The 23,411-nt window shown below is 38.4% G+C and overlaps 1 protein-coding gene across 1 annotated transcript in view; it reads left to right on the top strand.

Annotated features, from left to right (window-relative positions):
• Positions 1 to 23,411, top strand: part of LOC122997396 (ovarian cancer G-protein coupled receptor 1-like) — a 37,673-nt gene that overhangs the window by 9,050 nt on the left and 5,212 nt on the right. The window contains exon 2 of the mRNA XM_044373492.1: positions 4,876 to 5,060. Within this exon, the coding sequence (XP_044229427.1) occupies positions 4,876 to 5,060 (185 nt within the window). The remainder of the gene's footprint in view (positions 1 to 4,875; positions 5,061 to 23,411) is intronic.

The following is a 23,411-nucleotide window of genomic DNA, read 5'->3' on the forward strand; positions in this document are numbered from 1 at the left end:
CTTTCTCCCTCCAATTTAGATGGGTCCATCTTTTCAGGGTATTGTTTCCTCAGCTGGGCCCATATTCGGCTCCGATATCCATTAAATCCTAATGGATCGTGGCTATTTCCTAGCAGCAGCGCCAGCATGTGTGCTCCCTTAAAAACTTCTTCTGTAGCAGCAGTTCCTGCCATGTGCATGAGCAATGCTTTGATGTCACCCAAAGCCAAGGTGACTCCTGCTGTGCTTTCTTCTAATGCTGTGATCCACTTATTAGCTCCCTCATTCAAGTCTGGCAGTCTTCCTGCTAGACCAATCATGTCACAGAAGGACCACGGAGTATATTGAGGAGTCTAGTTTCGACCCTTGGTCACTAATGGCATCTGGCGAAGGGGTGTCTGTTGAGCGTTTGGTCCTGTAGTTTTTCCATTTCGGAGTTGCATATCTAGGGGGCTGAAAGAGGCTTCTGGCCTGGTTGTCCATTCTGCCAATTCTATTGATTCCCCTTGTAATACTTTTGAATGTCTTTGCATCTCTTCCAGTTGTTCCATCTCCTCCAGATGTTCCAACACCAGCCATCTTTTCTCCAAATTTTTTAGCATTTCTCGTTCTCTCTGCTCTTTCAGCAGACGCTCCTCTAGACGTTCTTTTGCTCTCATAAACTCCTCATGTAGTATTGCTCGGCGTCTTTTTCCCTCCACTTCATCTTCTACTGTGTGAGCTTCTTTTGGTGGTGGGAGCTGAGTCCCCTCACATCTTGGGAGGAAATGAGCGCGGGGTGTCATTATATCGTCAGTTCGGTATCGTCGTTCTGTATACTGTGACCCCTTCTGGCTGCATCCCTCCTTTTTCTGGCTCTGCACAGGTGAGGCATGTCGTCTCTCTGATCCACAGGCTGTCATTTCCTTGTCGTTATGTTGTTTTGGCTTCGTTTGGGTCTAATTTGTCTACCTGGGAGCGTGTCTTCTGTCCATAAGCCTCACAGGCATCGAGATATGCTGTCCTGGCTTTATCTGTATCTAATTCATCCTCCAAGGAGCGTGTAGCTTGCCTGTAAGTCTCCCAGGTGTCATCGGATCGCACACCTCCTTTTTCTTCTTCACAAAGAGGGGAGGCAGCTGGTACCCTTGATGACTCATTGCGTGCTGGAAGATCTTGAGTGTCCCAGTTCAATGTGAATCGTCCGGTGATTTCTCCCTCTGCTTTAGCTTCTCTTTCCACCAGTGGGCACTGCTTTACTCGTACAGCCTCTTGCTGGGGGGAATATGGAGGTGGCTGGCTTGTTTCCATCGGAGCTGAGGGGGTAATTTGCTGCTCTGCCTTCTTTTTCTTGCTCTTTAAAGCGGGCATCTGTTTTATGTCCAATATATGTTGCTTAGCAGTGTCTCTAAACCATCTGAGCACTTCACGTTCTCTGGCGCGCTTTCCTTCCCTGCTATTGCTGGTGTCTTTTGCCTTGTAGTGTTTGATGTTAGCTTCTACTTCTTTACAGCAGGCCACATCGAAAGTCCCCTTCTCAGGCCACTGAAGGATGCCTGTTGTTCGCTTATGCCACGTCTTCATACAATGTCTTATTTGTTTGACCTGGTCTGGATGCTGTCTTATTACTAGCTCTACTGGGGTTAGCAGCCCTTCCTGTTTTGTTATTTTAGCTCCCATCACTCCTTGTTTAGCACTGTCTTCTTTTCTGGTGATTTCTGGCTGTCCGTCTTCCCTTGTTAGTATTAAAACTAATATTTTGCCTACTGTAGTAGCCTGTTTTAACCTTGGTACTAACTCTGGTTTGTACTTTAAGAACTCACTCCCGTCTTCGGCTCGGGTTTTTTCAAGATACCCAAATTTACCTGTCTCCCACTCTACGTTCCTGGGAACAATCCAAATCTGCAGCCGCGGATCTACTGCCCCTCTATGTCTCCCTGCGATTGCTAAATTTTCAGGGATTCCTAAAAAAGGGCGCAAAGGAAGAATAGCTACACCTTTGGGGTATAGGCAAAGATTTTCCAATATTGCAGCTAGGGTGAATGGCGCCCATAAACTGCGTATCACGTCTTCCCAAGGTACTGCTGGGAACTCTTCTTTTGTTTGATTCAAATTTATGATCTTTGTCAGTTGCCACAATTTCTGGTTAATTTCTTGTTCAGTCTGCCAGTGTTCTGTGCCGTCCTCGTCAAAATATGTGTGTTCCAGCCAAAAATGTGTTTTTATGCCTTTCGTTTCCACATTTCCCTTCTTCAAAAAATGACTAGGGGCCTGTATTTCATTATCACTATTACTTTCTTCTCTTTGTTGAGCCATTCACTATTTTTACACTCTATTCTATTTGTTTAATGTTATTCTTGAGTTTGTGTATGTTCATACACTTTCTCTGCACCTGTGTATGTGGGAATGTGTGTATATGTTTGACACGATCATCCACTTTCTCCTGCACTTGTGTATGTGGGAATATGTGTGTGTGTGCGTGAGTGTGAGTGCGTGTAGGTGTGTAAGCGTATGTGTGTATGTGTGTAAGCGTGTGTGTGTGTGTATGTGTGCAAGAGTGTGTGTGTGTATGTGTGTGTATGTGTGTAAGCGTATGTGTGTGTGTGTATGTGTGTAAGCGTATGTGTGTGTGTGTGTGTGTGTGTATGTGTGTGTATGTGTATGTGTGTAAGCGTGTGTGTGTGTGTGTGTATGTGTGTAAGAGTGTGTGTGTGTGTATGTGTGTGTATGTGTGTAAGCGTATGTGTGTGTGTGTGTGTGCTCTGCACTCCTTATCTACACCTGCTCTGGCTTCGCGCCCAGATTTATGCACAGGCCTGCCTTGGCACAATGCCCAGGCTTACTATCTGTTGTCTTTGGGACTTCTAGCTCTTCACTTCTCCCTCCTTTTTTCCTCTCCCTTATACACTAGAAAGGGGCCTCTTTTTTTTTTTTTTATAATCCTTTCATACATGTATATTATATTTTTGTACACTACTTCATACTAACTTTAACAGAATTATCACCTCTTCTAGGTGATGTAAAAGATAAGCCTTTATCCTGAGGCTTAAAAATTAGCTCGTTTTACCCTTAAAACGCTAATTTCTGTTTCTCGAGATATATTCTTGTTCATCTATGCAGACCTCCCCTCTTTGGGAGCGGTATCATGAACTTTAAGATAAGCCTTTATCCTGAGGCTTAAAAATTAGCTCGTTTTACCCTTAAAACACTAATTTCTGTTTCTCGAGATATATTTTGTTCATCTATGCAGACCCCCCACTCTTTGGGAGCGGTATCGTGAACTTTAAGGTACGCCTTTATCCTGAGGCAACCTTTGACCTTTAACTCTAAGCGCTTACAAAAACTCACACTTATGTTTGTTTTGATTAGGTATGGCAGTCTAATTTAAGAAAACCTCAACCTTTGCTCTGTTGGGCTGTTTTTGGCATGGAATTTCAATCTACCAGACCCAATTTAATGGGTGTCCCAGGATGAAGACCCCATGCCGCACAACCCAACGCTCAAAAAAAAAAAAAATTTTTTATTTTTTATTTTTTTTTTTATTGATCACCCGTCATTTATCACCCATCGGTGAGTCACATCGCACTCCAGTCAGCCAGATCCAATTTAATGGATGGTCCAGGATGGAAATGCGATGCAACCCCCAACTTGGCGCCTTTTCTTTTTTTTTTTTTTTTTTTTCACATCGGGTGTCAGGGAAATACTGCTCTGATCTTTCTAGCTATCCCTGGTTTATTGCCAACCTAATCAACCCTCCCGCAAAAACCACAGTTGCTAACATCCAAACAACTATACATACATTAAATATGATCTCATCACATTCATTCTTTTCCGCACCATGGTTTTGCTGAGGCATAGCAAACACAAACATCAAAAGACAGACAAAACACTTAACACATATTACACCAGCTACTTGGCCTCTTATAATTTGCTTAAATTTAGACAGGTTAGGTTCAGAGGAATAGATCATTTACCTGGGCGGATCACATCTCCCACACAGACACCACTATTAATTGGCAGATATAAAAAAGGCTCTGCTTACCTCAAGAATTTGGTGGCCCGTGGGTCTTAAGGGAGGTGAGAGTGCCGCCCCGGCGAAGGATCCAACTTCCTCCTGGCTGGCTCGCCATTTGTTGTGTCGAATTGTTGCAGAAAAATGTATCAGAGCAAAAAAACTCTCTCTTAATAAAAAGGGAGTCAGAGGTCCAAGTAGCAAAGTGTTCTTTAATGCTGGCAAAAAAGGGGAACGAGTAGCACTTTTTACAAAGTATCAAATCGCTCCAAAGGTTTTTCTCTGGGGCATTGTTTTTATGTCCTTGGGTCAGCTTAGGCCACACCTTATCATCCAGCCTCCCTAATTTTTGACCAATTATTATGTTACTTTTTTCCTCGTCACTCGTTGCTGGCAAAAACTCTTCAGACCATGTTTTGAGCTGTTTGTGGGCATATCTCGGCCCACATAATTCTTCCTGATTGTGTCCAATTTTTTATATATAAGTATTGGGAATCACTTTATACCATTATTGTCCAGTTGTCTTCTGGCCTCTTATTTTATTCTAGTTATTCTTAGTCATTTTACACCCTTATTTCTTGATCTCTTCCAGAGGGTATTTTTTCTAAAAGGTGAAGACTTTAATGCAGACCCAAGCAACATGACATGTAATACAAACACACTCAAATTTCTCCAGTGTATGATTATGATTCTTCTACTGTGCCTCTATATGTACAGTGTGATTAAATATGGTTCGTGAGATTATAACTACACCAATACAAATTGTATCCCACTAGCCCTTATTGCTTATAAACTTATAAAATCAATCTGCATAGCTTAATATTGTCTTTAAGCACACCAATGACTTTTAATGAAACTACACCACAACAGCTACTTTTTTTATTTCTACCATTGTTTTCTTGCAGGTGCAAAATAACAATGTTGCTCCAATCTTCATCATCAACCTCCTCATCTCTGACATCATTCAGCTCTGCTGCATGATCGTCGTAGTGGCAAAACCTGACTGGAAGAACGAAGAAATCTTCTGTTATATTTACTATTATAGTGTGCTGGCCAGTGTTGGCTTCATGGTCTGTGTCGCCCTGGAAAGGTAGCTATCTGTTTATCATGTATGTTTTTAGCTATTTCCATGTGTATGACCATTATATTACCATATAAATCTGAATCTCCTTAAAGTCAGGAATATTCTGTATCTGATGATAGACTGTGTATCTTGTGTTACAGGTATTTGCTCATCGCATGGCCGCTGTGGTACCACTTCAGAAGAACCATCAAGATCTCTCTTGCAGTCTGTGTCGTGGTCTGGACCCTTCCTCTTGTTTATGTCCTTCCTCTCTATTTCTTGGTTAAATTTGAGATCTCAGAAACCATTTTCGCTGTCTTTCTCCTCGTTCCTTTCCCACTGCTCATATTCTTCCTGGGTGGGACCCTCAAATCGCTGTTTGCTGCCATCTCGGTCTCCTCTGATGAAAAACGACGAATTGTGGGAATTTTGGTCCTGGTGCTGCTCATCTACACACTGCTGTTTCTGCCCAACATCATTTGGTCCCTGGTAGAAGACGCAAGACTTAATGATACCTTCGACAACCTGCCTTTCATTCTTCTCGGATTTAGTCCTCTTGCAGACTTGATTCTGTATGTTTTCATGAGGAAAGGGGCCATAGACAAGCTTTTGGCCTCTCTGTGTTGTTGCAGAATGGACAGTGATGATAACAGCAGATCATCAGTATGAAAGACAGCAACATGTACACAGTCAGCTCCATGCAGGCAGAGAAAGAGGGAGAAAGAAAAGGGAGAAAACAGATATTAACTGTAATGTGTCTGAATGTTAACTAAAATACACTTAAACTAGCAAACAAGAGATAAATAAAGTGTTTGCTGTATGACAACAAAAGACTTTGTGCCACATCATTAGTTGAAATGTTTGTGTCAGTTATGCTCAAAGAAAACTACTAAGACTGTTTGTTGTCAGCCAGTGGTGTGACCATCACAAGTAGATGATAAGGAAGCATTGTTTTGATTATGTTGTGAGAGAAGTGGTTGGTGGGAAATGTTTGTCCATGCAGGTTAACTTTTTCTGGTTCATTGTTAGGGCTTCAACAAATGTGCATTAAGTTGATGTCTCATTATTATCCTCTGAAGGGGACATACCATGCTTTTTGTGATTTTATGTCATTTATATTCATAATTTAAGTCTGCCAAGGGACAGCTTCCTGGAGCTGGCCAATCAGAACAGAGTAGGCTCATCAAGGGGGGGCCTTAAAGAGACAGGAGCTAAAACGACCTGTTTCAGACAGAGGCTGAACTGAGGGGCTGCATAAAGGGGCAGTATAAGATAAATAAGTTGTTGAATGAGTTTTTTGAACTTTCTTCTTCTTTAGCCTCTCATACACATTATAATATGTTACTTTTTCCTACTTATAACTATGTATGTCTATTATTGTGTGTGGGGGGTATTTTATACATAAAAGTTAAACAACATATGATTTATTTCTTTTTATTTAATGTAAGTTATATTTTCGGGGGTTTTGTGGTTGGCATGCTATGGCTTGGCAATATATATAACATCTTATATTATTATACACAGTACTTTTATAAGAAATTGTACATTTTCTGGAAATTCTATAAAAATATGTTTCTAGACAAAAATGAGAATGTTTCCTTTTTACTAATTATGTGAATTAAACCCTACAAATCAACAAAATATCTGCTGATTGTTTCTTGTGTATATCATCATATAGCACAACTCTACTGTTGTGTAATACTATGGAGGCATTTTGCTTTTTTTTCAAATCACCAACATATGTTTATTCATGTTAAGTTCTCATACTTTTGAGATAATAATGTGGAGCAGAAATTATATCATATGTTTCACTATAAGTTGCAGTAGTGAGGCCTACTGTACATTTCCCCCTTCTTAAACTTGTTGATTACCAACTGTTGCACTAATCAGCTGACACTGCAACAGCAGAGATCCAACAAAAACATATGTCCCAGAATGTCTTTAAATACTTTGACTTTCTGCAGGGTGACACTTTATAAAGAAAAACATGCATTTTCAGAAGATAACGTATGATTGCTAAGAGCTTAAGGTTACTACTTGATAAGTTGTATAGTGTACACAAAAGATGATAAATTACAGTAGTTGTAATGTATTTAATCATATGTGATTAAAGAACAGTTTAAAAAAACAAGTACTGAGTCATTTCAACTCCATTCAGAACACACATCTGTCATTTTACTCTCCCCAGCCCAAAATACCTGTTTGGTTAGTCCACAGATACCTTTGGAACTGAAATCTTGTATTTTAAAGTTTTCTCTCTGACTTTTTAGGCATTACTGTGACTGAATTTCATCAACTCTGCACACTTTATGTGCATTGCAATGGCAGAACTGAAAAAGTTTTGGTTAACCTGAAGGATAAAAACTCATTTAGAGCAACAAACAGTCCTGATTGTCTGCTCACATGAAAAAAAAAACAACTAAAAAGCCACAAGCACAACAGACTAATGTGAGCTACATGACATATTTCCATCCAGCCTGAATGATACCTTCATATAACTGATTAGATGTATAGGTTAAATGGCCATGGAGTGAGTTATCCTAAGTGATGTACAAATAAGGTACATGGAAAAGTTCAACCCTAAAAAGGCAGCTGTCTCATGCCATTGTTAAAGTGTATGCAGCAGCTGTTTCCTCCTGTCATGAGAGTTTTGGCTATAGACCTGTCTCTGCCCCCCAGTGGAATGTGCCGGTGGTGCATGAGGCCCTAGTGAGTGATCCCTATGAGCCTCTGGAGCGCTCCTCTCTGAAGGCGTTGTCATTCAAAACAGCTTTGCTGCTTGCGCTGACCTCAGCTACGAGAGTGAGCGAACTGTGCGCCCTGTCGGTTCACCCTAGCTGTTTCGTGGTGACCACAGCGGGGCTACTCTCAGACCGCCTGACTGATTTTTATAACTATCAGATTTATAGTTTCTAACCCTCTGACACTGCAGAGATCCAACAGGACACTCATACAAGTCAAGAGGTTATTCTGAAAGCCATGATCCTGTAAAAGGCCACAAGGCTGCAAAATGTCAGTTTTATTCCTTTTCAGTGTCTAATACAGATATCCAGCGTCTCAAACCTGTATCAAACCTGTTTTGACCCCCGAAGTGATGAAATATATGGAAATAACTATGGTGAGCAACCTGCAGTCTGAGGAAGGCCCACAGTTAGACCCATACCAATTTGCATACAGACACCACAGAGGAACTGATGATGTAATCACTAGTATAGTGCACATGGTCACTAAACACCTGGAGAATCCCAGGGCCTATGCCAGACTATTGTTTGTTGATTTTAGTTCAGCATGTAACATTTAATAACCCCATATATTACTTAAAGGATATGTTCACATTTTTCCAAGTCTTAAAACAACAGTCAGTTGCTCAAATGAACATTGAAATAGCTCGCTGTAATCATTCCTCCTGTTCACACTGACCATTAGAAGATCCCTTCCTAATGTGCTTTCAATGTAAGTAATGGGGAACAAAATCCACAGTCATTGATTTCTGCATGTTTTGTGCAAAAATGGGTTCAAATGTTTATCTGAACCTACAGAGAGGTGCCAGCCATCCAAATTAATCAAATCAAGTGGATATCTTAACTTTAATATAAAGTTCCCTTGTTGTGTTTCCCTAGACTTTGTTTCCCTTATTCTAAATAACTCTGACGTCCAGGACCAGATGTATAAGTCTAAAATACAGAACTTTTTACAGTGGTGTGATGAACATCATCTCACCCTCAACACAAAAGTTGGACTCTTTCAAGTACCTGGGTATCCACATGGATAATAAACCAGTATGAAATGTATCTGTCAGAGACGTGAACTGTCTGATCTAGAGCACTCAAGGAGCAGAACTAAAGTGGTTAGAGACTTTAATCATCCAATGTACAGCCTGCATAGAGTGAAAATATGCCCTTTAAAGCAGCCATAGACACAAACTTTCATATCTAGAGTGCACACGGAGCATAACTGTGTGCTCTAAAGTGGTCATAGACATAATGCAGAAGAGGAGTGAGATAGTTAGGGTTAGGGTAAGAATATCAGGGTCAGAGCCAATCAGAGGCACAGTAGGGGCGGGTCTTCACAGAATGAGGGTGGGAAAAAAAATAACACAAACTAGAAAATTGTTTGAACTCTCTTCCTGGTTCTTTAGTCCAAAACTACGGTGGCCCCTAAGGACAAAGCATAAACAAGAGTGAAAGCACAAACAATAAGAAGAACATGCTCCAAATCCTCCTAGCAGCCTGGAGCACTTCAGGTGTAGCAATTAGCTTTGTAGCATTTTTCTTGTTTCATGTGTTTTTCCTTTTTTATATGAATTTTGGTATTTGTAGCATTTCTTGATTTGGAGCATGCTTTTTTGTTAATGTTTGTGCATTCACTCTTGTGTGTGCTTTGTCCTTAGGGGCCACTGTACAAAACTCTTTCTAATGAATCAGGAGTCAAACCTGTTATTGTTGTTAGTTTGGAGATGAGTGGATGAAGCCAGTGCAGCACTGCACCATCAGCAATGTGGCTTGGCAGCTTGCCAGTTATTCCATATGTAGGAGATTATACAGATGGTTTTATGTTTGGCCACTAGATGGTAGCATGAAACATGAAATGACACAGTGGTTGCATGAGTCAGTGCTGAAACATCAATGTTGAGGTGCAGATAAAATGAAGATCACACTCAATGTCGGGAGTTCATCAATTTAAATATGACAAAAGTTACAATTATCACCAAACACATTTAATGTCACTTAAACTTAAAAAACTACAAGATAATCTTAAACTGGACTGATATACTGTATATGCTTGGGAGTATATTATTGGCAGAAAGAATATTCCTGTTGATGTCAGTTGCAGTTGTTTCTTCCAACCAACACTTTACAATACGGTACACAATTTAATTAAGTTACTAAGGGTGTGCCTGAATACAAATACCTTATTCAGGAAAGCACAAATAGTGCTTTTTGTTTGTTTGTTTTTTTACGAATATTTGTTTCATAGAAATATTTCAAAACTATTTGTTTTCGGGAAGAGAAAAAAACATGTCAAATATCAGCGTGCAGGTCGGTTACATCACTAGTGCCATCGTCCCGTTTTAGCTTCCCCAAAGTTGGAAATGGAACCACCTTCCAGCTAGTTGTACTAATGTACTTTACATATTCATGTCTGTCTACTTTTTCCTCTCTTCCATAGTATCAGGAACCTACTGCATGTTATCACTCACCATATTTACTGTAGACATTATTTTTCACTCATCAAGGAAGGGAGTGTAAAAATGACATTAGAACTGCAAACAGTCATGATAATGAGTATGCAAACTGTGACAAGCAGACAGCTTTAGACTGTAGGTGTACAGAATACTGTGGTTAAACCAACTGTGTTTTATTTCATTTGCATTTTTTTCACCTAAGTGTAATTTTGATGTGGTTGTGGTTTCATCTTCTCTTTGAGAGTTTGAATTTTGTCATTAAAGTAACTCAGAAAATTTTGAACATTTCAAATGAAAATATTATAAAACTCAGCTTTACATACATAGTTGTTTGTTGTTTATTTTTTTGTGTTTGGTACATTTTATCCTTTTTAGAGAGGAGACAGTAGAGTCAGACAGGAAACGAGGAGAGAGAGAGAGATGGGGATGACATGCAACTAAGTTAAGACTCATACCACAATTTTGTGGTATGAGTCTTAACCAGTACGCTACAGGGATGACCAGTATGTTAGTGTTGTTAAACATGGTGAATGTACCAACCTGCAGTTGTTTCCTCTAATTTATTTTCATGCTAACTCCAAAACATAGTCAGAGTGCACAATCTATGAACAAAATATAAAATATGCAGATGATTCATAAAATGGTTTGGTCAGACATGCAAACCTCCTTGTCCAAAATCAGAGAGCACAGAGTTATTCAACTGGTGGGATGTCAAGTGCAGAAGACAAACCATCCTAGACCAATGTCTCTGTACCTTAAATTACTGAAATAACTGTATGAAATTCTGTAGTAATGACCTCAAATCATCATGGAAAATTATTTATATATAGTACATCACAAGGTCTTGTATTATATGAAAAATTATCCTTTGATGAAATATAGATCTGCAACGATTAGTCAATTATATTTGCTCAAAAAAAAGATGATAAATTAAAGTAGCTGTAATTTATCTAATCATACGTGATTGAATAAAAAACAAGCATTGAGTCATTTCAACTCCATTCAGAGCACACATCTGTCATTTTCCTCTCCCCAGCCCAAAATACCTGTTTGATTAGTCCACAGATACTTCTGGGACTGAAATCCTGTATTTTAAGGTTTCCTCTGACTTTTTAGGCATAACTGTGACTGAATTTCATCAACTCTGCACACTTCATGTGCATTGCAATGACAAAAATCACTGCTGAAACCAAGCTTTTGCAGAAAATGGTGGTTTGTTCAGTTTGGCTTGGGAAAGACTTGTATAAGTAATAAAGCAGACACATGACTGTATGAAGGGAGAAAATAAATAAATAAATAGATAACTGAACCATAAATCCATTGTCTAATTTCATGTAATACTAAACCTAAATCAAAGCATTTTGCATTCTTCTACCTGCCATTCCAACTGGCAACCTTTATCTAGACATACTTCTACTCTTAAGTTCCCACAAAATTACAGTCAGTTATGCTTCCATTATTAAATATCAGGGCTGATCTACTTTCCCTTCTCTTGTAGATCAAAATGTTTCAGCTCATTGTTTAGCTGTCACTCTCTTGGTTCACTCTCAGCGCTCTCAAAGTGTCATTCTCAACTGCAGCAGGCAGCTGTTTACAGTGAAAAAGATCTAGAAATCCACTGTACACTACCTGCTCAGCACCAAATGGCAAACAGACACAGTTAGCTGTAGACTAGCTGGTGAATATAGTGGAGCATTTATCAGCCAGGTAAATTTTGTGTATTTTGTGTGTACTTTTTTGTTTTATCAACATCCAGTGTTGAGGCAATAATGGTGTCACTCTATGTTTAATGTAGCACATAAAAATTGTAAATGTAGTGATACAAAACAAGGAAAACAGAGATGCAAACAGTCATGTAAATAAACATGCAAACAGTGACAGTTTACTGCTGTCCAACCAGTAAGTTTCTCCCTCTCTTCCCTTCTATACAAATTTGAAATGTGAGAAATACAAGTATCTGTCTGTGTCATAAACAAATAATATGAAAAACATGTGATGACAACACAGGAAATATACAGTATTTAATAAAACAAAAACAGGGAAGTAAAACTAATATAAACAGAGACGAATGAGAATAAAGGTTGTGGCACTGTCTAGAAATTTCTTCCAAGAATTACTGAAAGTGATGAAAGCTGGTTTATAATATTTTCATTTGAAATGTTCAAAATTTTCTAAAATACTTTCATGACAGAGTTCAGAGTCTTAAAGAGAAGATAAAACTATAACTAGATGGAAAATCATTGAGGGTGTTACATATTCTGTGTGGTTTTGGCCAAACAGAGAGTAATGTGATCTGTAATCAGTTCATTTTAAATGTGTTTCTCAGTGTTTTACAAGAAAAGTTACAATCCTCTACAGCCAGTGTGTCCTGGGCTTAGTCAAGCTGGCGCACATTGTACTGATGTACTCTACATATTCATGTCTGTCTACTTTTCCCTCTCTTCCTCTTTCTGCTTGTTACGCACACACAGACGCACAGCAGCGCACAAACATGCAAAAGATTACAAACAAAAAGATTACAATGTGAAAGATCATTATTTTGTAGTCTACATTAACGTATTTTAAAAGATACATATAACGGTTAGTCATATTATTTATCAGAATTAACTAATCGCAGTAATGATGGATGAAATTGTCAAATAATTTGACCAAATTGTGACAATACATGAAGGTAATTAAACAGACTCTTCAGGTTGTCTGTCAAGACCCAACAAACAGATATCAACAACAGATCAGACACGGATCGACTTTCCAGCTACATCAATACATGAGGACATGAGGAACACATGAGGAAATAAATAAGGAGAAAACAATTAAACTAAAGAAGGAAATAAATCTGCACAGCTTCTAGCTGCAGCCAGCAGCAGGATCAGCACATTGGAGAGCTGATCAAATGTGTACGATGATTTTTTGCATGATTAAAATTAATGATTTAATTTTTGAACAATATTTAACAAATAATATTATTTTGAGATTACAGTGATCAGGTTTCCATACTTTCAGCAGTTGAAATCCCACTGACTTTACCTGTTACTCCCTGACTGATCAAAATGATTTTAAAGAGAACAGTTGAATTAAAAAAAAAAAAAAAAACCCTTTTCAAAAAAAAAAACATAAAGAAATTTGCACCAAAATAATGAGCAGAATCTTAAATTGGTAGTCTGGGGATGGCCACAGGAGGGTCCAGGAGCATCAGAGGCCAGTGTGTGCTTGTAATAGATTGTGTGCTTTCACTTTCTGCACAAGCAGATCTGTTTCCTCTGCAGAGAGGCACTCCTTCTTACTACTTAGCAAATGTGCCATTATAATAGCAATCCCCCAAGGTGCAAGTGCACTGGGCTTTTAAAGGGAATGGGAGATGACACTCTGATTGATTTATTGCATGTTACACTAAAAACAAACCAATGATTAATTAAGAGACTAAGGACAACCGTTTTGAACCATGCATCTGGTGCTGCAACCATTTTCTCCACCATTAAACTATCAAAAATGGATTTGGACAGGACTTAGATACACTTGCACCATGCGCTTCAGACCATGTGCTTAAGTTTGTTAAAATAGGGCCCTCAGTGTTTTACAGGATAGGTTACAATCCTCTACAGCCAGCGTGTCCTCGGCCTAGTCAAGGCTGTTGGCATGTCAAACACAAATTCACACACACAGCCAGCTAATTGTAGATACTGGAGCATCTGTATCTATTTAACCACAGGAAGTTTTCCTGAAGCGTTATGCAAAATTCCCTCTCCCAGAAACTAAAGTAAGCATGTATGCAAAAGTTGTTTTTTGTGGTAGTTTACCAGCTGCCATACTAGACCAAGCCAATAGGTCCAAGTCACCTTCTACACAGTTAAAGCTGGTTCACCCCTGCTTGAATTGCACCTGAATAATGCTCTAAATATTAGCATTGAAGAATCGGAGGACCAAGGATGATGATGATAATGTGCCTTCTGCAATCAGCAAAAAGACCACTGATTTTCACTTTATTAGATCTGGATTTCTAGTTGTTTTGGACACTTATATCTCCAAATTGGGGTTTAATGATGATATAAGTAGCCAGAGACCATTTTCAGTGTGTGCTAGAGCCAAATGATTTTAATGTCTACTCTTGAAATCTGTGTGGAATAGCTCACCATGGTGTAGAAGAGCAGAGAAGGTCAGATACCATTAAATAACAGCGCCAAGTGGGAATATTTCAGTAATGAATGAATGGAACATCTCCTCATTTTTGTAGAGATCTTATAGAGTCAGTATGCTTCCACTTAAGTGTTTGTCAGATGGTCAAACAGTATTTGAAACCACTGGGTTGCAACTTTCCAAAATTGGTCATGCCAACTTAATGCTACTGGCCAGTGATGCAGAAGTGAGAAAGTATGTAAAACACCATAAATTCTTTCAAGGAGAGATTGTTTGAAAGTGTGCCCCATTATCCCCAAGATAATCTCAGCTAGCCCCTCCAGCTTTTCACCAAAATTGAGTGTGGTTGTTTAGAACAGCTATAAAAACTTTGACACACTGTACAAACTATTGTTTGTTTAAAGCATACCCCTGGTTTCAGTGCATTAATCTCAGATGGTGGTAATGTAAATGAACACAATTTAAAACACAGAGGGCTCTTTTGTCTTCTAGTGTTGATTTTTTATTTGTTATTGTCAATTATTTATTTTTCCTGTGTCGTTGGGCACCCCTACATTACCCTGGAGCTCCTGGCTTTTGCCTATACTGCCTATGCCAGCAGCCAACCTGAGCCTATTTTATTTCAGGGCCTGTTTGACAAAAGCGATTTGTGAGCACTGCTTACACACAGATGGTAAATAGTGTTACCATCCTGTTTCAGCTTCCCCTGGCCTGAACCCCTTCTTCACCCTCACCTGTCAATAAATACCTTATTTACCTTACCCCTGTCTCTTTGTCTGAGTCTGCACTTGTGTTCACCTGCTCCGCCCCATGTGACAGGTGGTTATATGTATCAAAACAAGCAAGCAAAGTTGTAAATGGAACCACATTCCTGCGTGTTGTACTGATGTACTTTGCATATTCATATCTGTCTACTTTTTCCTCTCTTCCATAGTATCAGGAACCTACTGCATGTTATCACTCACCATATTTACTGTAGACTGTTTGGATGCAGAGGACAAAACATCAAACTTGGTGTAGGGAACTCATCCAGGTGTGGTCTTGCAACTTTCAAGGTACATTTTGTGACATTATTTTTCACTTAAGAAGGAAGAGATTGTAAAAATGACATTAGAACTGCAAACAGTCATGATAATGAGTATGCAAACTGTGACAAGCAGACAGCTTTAGATTGTAGGTGTACAGAATACTGTGGTTAAACCAACTGTATTTTATTTCATTTGCATTTTTTTCACCTAAGTGTAATTTTGATGTTTAAAAGTTGCGTAACAAAGACAAAACAAAGGGTGAGAAAATAGCTAAAATGATAATAACATTCAAAAAAAGTGCACTATTTTGAATTAAATGAGCTGAATAAAGAAGAATGAAGAAACAAATGTTCTTTATTATATTTCTGTATTTCTTGTATTTACTGTATGTTCTGAGCCAACGTTGATCCACATAGAGGTATTTATAGTGATATTTGCAGTTTTGATGACAGCTGAGATATGAAAGAGTTTCCTGCGCTGTGACAATATGTTACTGGTGAAAAGTCTAACAGAGGGATAGAGTTATACAACCCAAGATAGGCTAAAGTCAATTAATGATTCCATCCCAGAAGGAATAAGTGTTTCCCAGCTCTGTTGTTTTGGACAAATGTTGCAGTTTCGTCGTATGAGTCTTAACCAGTACGCTACAGGGATGACCAGTATGTTAGTGTCGTTAAACATGGTGAATGTACCAGCCTGCAGTTGTTTCCTCCAATTAATTTTCATGTTAACTCCAAAAGATAGTCAGATTGCACAATCTGTAAACAAAATATAAAATATGCAGATGATTCATAAAATGGTTTGGTCAGACATGCAAACCTCCTTGTCCAAAATCAGAGATCACAGAGTTATTCAACTGGTGGGATGTCAAGTGCAGAAGACAAACCATCCTAGACCAATGTCTCTGTACCTTAAATTACTGAAAGAACTGTATGAAATTCTGTAGTAATGACCTCACATCATCATGGGAAAATACCAAAATATTCTCTGGTTTCAGCTTCTTAAACATTATGATTTGCTCCTTTTCTTTGTCATATGCAACAGTACATTAAAAATCTTTAGGATTTGGATTGTTGGTGAGAAACAAATAGTAAGCTGAAGACATCCCCGCAGGCTCAAAGAAATTGTGAGTGTAATTTTTTCTTTTTTACAGTGAATAAAACACTACATTTTATAAACTCAAAGGTTAATCATTTAATCGAGAATATAATCAGCAGCTTAATCTGTGATGAAAATAATTGTTAATTGCAGCCTTGAACAAATATTATTAGGAGAAAATGTAACAAAGACACCTTTTTTGTGGCTATAATATACACTGTATTTGTGTGAACTTGCACCTCAAGACTTTAGTGATGTCACTTAACAATGTTATGTAGATATTAAGAAACCTCCATAAACTGATCTCTCATACAACAGGTTTCACTCTGAAGAAGAAGAAGATTTCTACATCAACACCTCACAGATGAAAAGCAATAATAACAGCAATGTCACATTCGACGATGATAATAGTGATGCAACCAACCCCTATTTTGTTGAACCATATTTTATATATGTGATAACATGCGTAATCATTAGTATCGGCCTTCCTTTGACTCTAGTGGCCATCTATTCTCTTTATTCCCAGGTGAGTACTTTATGACTAAGATTTATTAATTTTAGGTCATGTGTCTGTCATACAGTCTGTCTGTAAAGAATCTTCATCCTGCTTGGGGGCTGGAAGGAAGTCTTGTAATGACCTATAATTTTAAGCTAATTGGACCTTAAACACATGCAGTTAACATGTGTAGTTTCATTCTAGCTTCTCTTAAGGTGAAGTTAACAGCACCATTAACTTGTAGAGAACAAATTGTCATAAAAGATTTGTCAGGACAATTTGTACAGCATTATTTGAGCTCATTATTTTGGGATTTGATTTAAACAATCAAGAAATATATGTTCTATATATATATATATGTTCTTGTGGTTGAGTCTTGTAGCACTGATTGGCCAGTGTGTCATATTTGATGACACATTGGTTGATGCATGAATGTTTCTGACTGAAATTGCTGGGCAGAGCAAAATGACATTTTTATTATTACCTATAATTCCATCCACTTGTATTTTTGCACATTTTGTGCAAAGGTCCTAAATGAAAATTGAAAAAAAAAAAATGTTTCCAGCTGCTTTTCTTTATTTCTACCATTGTTTTCTTGCAGGTGCAAAATAACAATGTTGCTCCAATCTTCATCATCAACCTCCTCATCTCTGACATCATTCAGTTCTGTTGCATGATCGTAAAAAAGGCAAGACCTGACTGGAAGAACGATGAAATCTTCTATTATATTTACTGCTTTGGTGTGCTGGCCAGTATTGGCTTCATGGTGTGTGTCGCCCTGGAAAGGTAGCTATCTGTCTGTCCTGTATGTTTTTAGCTACTTCCATGTGTATGACCATTATATTACCATATAAATCTGAAGCTCCTCAAAGTCAGGGATATTCTGTATCTGATGATAGACTGTGTATCTTGTGTTTCAGGTATTTGCTCATCGCATGGCCACTGTGGTACCGCTTAAGGAGAACCATCAAGAGCTCTCTTGTTGTCTGTGTTGTGGTCTGGACCCTTCCTCTTGTTTTTGTCCTTCCTTTCTATTTCCAGGTTGAAATTACGGTCTTAAAAACCATTTCCTCTGTCTGTTTCCTTGTTCCTTTCCCACTGCTCATATTCTTCTTGGGTGGGACCCTCAAATCGTTGTTTGCTGCCATCTCAGTCCCCTCTGATGAAAAACGACGAATTGTGGGAATTTTGGTCCTGGTGCTGCTCATCTACACGCTGCTGTTTCTACCCAAAATCATCTGGAATCTGGTAGAAGAAGCCAGAGATAATTATACCTTCGACAACCTGACTTTCATTCTTCTCAGATTCAGTCCTCTTGCAGACTTGATTCTGTATGTTTTCATGAGGAAAGGGGCCATAGACAAGCTTTTGGCCTCTCTGTGTTGTTGCAGAATGGACAGTGATGATAACAGCAGATCATCAGTATGAAAGATAACAACATGTACACAGTCAGCTCCATGCAGGCAGAGAAAGAGGGAGAAAGAAAAGGGAGAAAATAGATGTTAACTGTAATGTGTCTGAATGTTAACTAAAATGCACTTAAACTAGCAAACAAAAAATAAATAAAGTGTTTGCTGTATGACAACAACAGACTTTGTGCCACATCATTAGTTGAAATGTTTGTGTCAGTTATGCTCAAAGAAAACTACTAAGACTGTTTGTTGTCAGCCAGTGGTGTGACCATCACAAGTAGATGAAAAGGAAGCATTGTTTTGATTATGTTGTGAGAGAAGTGGTTGGTGGGAAATGTTTGTCCATGCAGGTTAACTTTTTCTGGTTCACTGTTAGGGCTTCAACAAATGTGCATTAAGTTGATATCTATCATTATTATCCTCTGAAGGGGACATAACATGCTTTTTGTGATTTTCTGTCATTTATATTCATAATTTAAGTCTGCCAAGGGGCAGCTTCCTGGAGCTGGCCAATCAGAACAGAGTAGGCTCATCAAGGGGGGGCCTTAAAGAGACAGGAGCTAAAAGGACCTGTTTCAGACAGAGGCTGAACTGAGGGGCTGCATAAAGGGGCAGTATAAGATAAATAAGGAGTTTTTTGAACTGTAAGTCATGCAGAAATATTCCAGTAGAGCCCCAGAATAAAACTATAGACCTGGAAATGTGCATGTTATGTCCCCTTTAATCAAAGAAGAAAAACCAGATATTATTTGTTGATCAACTGAGCTGTTCAACACCATGATCACCCTGTTATTATAGCTGCCACTCCATCTTATTTCTACAGGGAGATCATCGTATCAAGTCTATAGACTTTCTTCTTCTTTAGCCTCTCATACACATTATAATATGTTACTTTTTCCTACTTATAACTATGTATGTCTATTATTGTGTGTGTGTGTGGGGGGGGGGGGGGGTATTTGTATGCATAAAAGTTAAACAACATATGATTTATTTCTTTTGATTTAATGTAAGTTATATTTTCGGGGGTTTTGTGGTCGGCACGCTATGGCTTGGCAGTACTGATAACATCTTGTATTATTATACGCAGTACTTTTATAAGGAATTGTAAATTTTCTGGAAATTCTATAAAAATATGTTTCTAGACAAAAATGAGAATGTTTCCTTTTTACTAATTATGTGAATTAAACCCTACAAATCAACAAAATCTCTGCTAATTGTTTCTTGTGTATATCATCATATAGCACAACTCTACTGTTGTGTAATACCATGGAGGCATTTTGCTTTTTTTTCAAATCACCAACGTATGTTTATTCATGTTAAGTTCTCATACTTTTGAGATAATAATGTGGAGCAGAAATTATATCATATGTTTCACTCTAAGTTGCAGTAGTGAGGCCTACTGTACATTTCCCCCTTCTTAAACTTGTTGATTACCAACTGTTGCACTAATCAGCTGACACTGCAAAAGCAGAGATCCAACAAAAACATATTTCCCAGAATGTCTTTAAATACTTTGACTTTCTGCAGGGTGACACTTTATAAAGAAAAACATGCATTTTCAGAAGATAACGTATGATTGCTAAGAGCTTAAGGTTACTACTTGATTAGTTTTATAGTGTACACAAAAGATGATAAATTACAGTAGTTGTAATGTATTTAATCATATGTGATTAAAGAACAGTTTAAAAAACAAATATTGAGTCATTTCAACTCCATTCAGAACACACATCTGTCATTTTACTCTCCCCAGCCCAAAATACCTGTTTGGTTAGTCCACAGATACCTTTGGAACTGAAATCTTGTATTTTAAAGTTTTCTCTCTGACTTTTTAGGCATTACTGTGACTGAATTTCATCAACTCTGCACACATTATGTGCATTGCAATGGCAGAACTGAAAAAGTTTTGGCTAACCTGAAGGATAAAAACTCATTTAGAGCATCAAACAGTCCTGATTGTCTGCTCATATGAAAAAAAACAAACAACAACTAAAAAGCCACAAGCAGAACAGACTAATGTGAGCTACATGACATATTTCCATCCAGCCTGAATGATACCTTCATATAACTGATTAGATGTATAGGTTAAATGGCCATGGAGTGAGTTATCCTAAGTGATGTACAAATAAGGTACATGGAAAAGTTCAACCCTAAAAAGGCAGCTGTCTCATGCCGTTGTTAAAGTGTATGCAGCAGCTGTTTCCTCCTGTCATGAGAGTTTTGGCTATAGACCTGTCTCTGCCCCCCAGTGGAATGTGCCGGTGGTGCATGAGGCCCTAGTGAGTGATCCCTATGAGCCTCTGGAGCGCTCCTCTCTGAAGGCGTTGTCATTCAAAACAGCTTTGCTGCTTGCGCTGACCTCAGCTATGAGAGTGAGTGAACTGTGCGCCCTGTCGGTTCACCCTAGCTGTTTCGTGGTGACCACAGCGGGGCTACTCTCAGACCGCCTGACTGATTTTTATAACTATCAGATTTATAGTTTCTAACCCTCTGACACTGCAGAGATCCAACAGGACACTCATACAAGTCAAGAGGTTATTCTGAAAGCCATGGTCCTGTAAAAGGCCACAAGGCTGCAAAATGTCAGTTTTATTCCTTTTCAGTGTCTAATACAGATATCCAGCGTCCATTGTTGGCTTTCATCATACTCTTCCAATATCAAACTAACAAGTGGCAGTTTTTGCTCTGAGTAAAATATTTTGAGGTTTATTTGAGTGATATTCCTGTCTGCTAACATCAGTGTTGAGATGAATATTAAAAGAAAAAACAAGAATTTAACTTAGATATGACAAGAATTAATTATCATTTATTATGTATGCTATTGTTATGCTAATATGTATCAAACCTGCTTTGACCCCTGAAGTGATGAAATGTATGGAAATAACTATGGTGAGCAACCTGCAGTCTGAGGAAGGCCCACAGTTAGACCCATACCAATTTGCATACAGACACCACAGAGGAACTGATTATGTAATCACTAGTATAGTGCACATGGTCACTAAACACCTGGAGAATCCCAGGGCCTATGCCAGACTATTGTTTGTTGATTTTAGTTCAGCATGTAACATTTAATAACCCCATATATTACTTAAAGGATATGTTCACATTTTTCCAAGTCTTAAAACAACAGTCAGTTGCTCAAATGAACATTGAAATAGCTCGCTGTAATCATTCCTCCTGTTCACACTGACCATTAGAAGATCCCTTCCTAATGTGCTTTCAATGTAAGTAATGGGGGACAAAATCCACAGTCATTGATTTCTGCATGTTTTGTGCAAAAATGGGTTCAAATGTTTATCTGAACCTACAGAGAGGTGCCAGCCATCCAAATTAATCAAATCAAGTGGATATCTTAACTTTAATATAAAGTTCCCTTGTTGTGTTTCCCTAGACTTTGTTTCCCTTATTCTAAATAACTCTGACGTCCAGGACCAGATGTATTAGTCTAAAATACAGAACTTTTTTACAGTGGTGTGATGAACATCATCTCATCCTCAACACAAAAAGTTGGACTCTTTCAAGTACCTGGGCATCCACATGGATAATAAACCAGTATGAAATGTATCTGTCAGAGACGTGAACTGTCTGATCGAGAGCACTCAGGGAGCAGAACTATGCACTCTAAAGCGATTAGAGACTTTAATCATCCAATGTAGAGCCTGCATGGAGTGAAAACATGCCCTTTGAAGCAGCCATAGACACAAACTTTCATATCTAGAGTGCACACGGAGCATAACTGTGTGCTCTAAAGTGGTCATAGACATAATGCAGAAGAGGAGTGAGATAGTTAGGGTAAGGGTAAGAATATCAGGGTCAGAGCCAATCAGAGGCACAGTAGGGGCGGGTCTTCACAGAATGAGGGTGGGAAAAAAAATAACGCAAACTAGAAAATTGTTTGAACTCTCTTCCTGGTTCTTTAGTCCAAAACTACGGTGGCCCCTAAGGAAAAAGCATAAACAAGAGTGAAAGCACAAACAATAAGAAGAACACGCTCCAAATCCTCCTAGCAGCCTGGAGCACTTCAGGTGTAGCAATTAGCTTTGTAGCATTTTTCTTGTTTCATGTGTTTTTCCTTTTTTATATGAATTTTGGTATTTGTAGCATTTCTTGATTTGGAGCATGCTTTTTTATTAATGTTTGTGCATTCACTCTTGTATGTGCTTTGTCCTTAGGGGCCACTGTACAAAACTCTTTCTAATGAATCAGGAGTCAAACCTGTTATTGTTGTTAGTTTGGAGATGAGTGGATAAAGCCAGTGCAGCACTGCACCATCAGCAATGTGGCTTGGCAGCTTGCCAGTTATTCCATATGTAGGAGATTATACAGATGGTTTTATGTTTGGCCACTAGATGGTAGCATGAAACATGAAATGACACAGTGGTTGCATGAGTCAGTGCTGAAACATCAATGTTGAGGTGCAGATAAAATGAGGATCACACTCAATGTCGGGAGTTCATCAATTTGAATATGACAAAAGTTACAATTATCACCAAACACATTTAATGCCACTTGAAACTTAAAAAACTACAAGATAATCTTAAACTGGACTGATATACTGTATATGCTTGGGAGTATATTATTGGCAGAAAGAATATTCCTGTTGATGTCAGTTGCAGTTGTTTCTTCCAACCAAAACTACAATACGGTAGACAATTTAATTAAGTCACTAAGGGTGTGCCTGAATACAAATACCTTATTCAGCAAAGCACAAATAGTGTTTTTTGTTTGTTTGTTTTTTTACGAATATTTGTTTCATAGAAATATTTCAAAACTATTTGTTTTCGGGAAGAGAAAAAAACATGTCAAATATCAGCGTGCAGGTCGGTTACATCACTAGTGCCATCGTCCCGTTTTAGCTTCCCCAAAGTTGTAAATGGAACCACCTTCCAGCTAGTTGTACTAATGTACTTTACATATTCATGTCTGTCTACTTTTTCCTCTCTTCCGTAGTATCAGGAACCTACTGCATGTTATCACTCACCATATTTACTGTAGACATTATTTTTCACTCATCAAGGAAGGGAGTGT

This window comes from Thunnus albacares, chromosome 14, assembly GCF_914725855.1.
Source record: "Thunnus albacares chromosome 14, fThuAlb1.1, whole genome shotgun sequence".
NCBI classification, from domain to species: Eukaryota; Metazoa; Chordata; class Actinopteri; order Scombriformes; family Scombridae; genus Thunnus; species Thunnus albacares.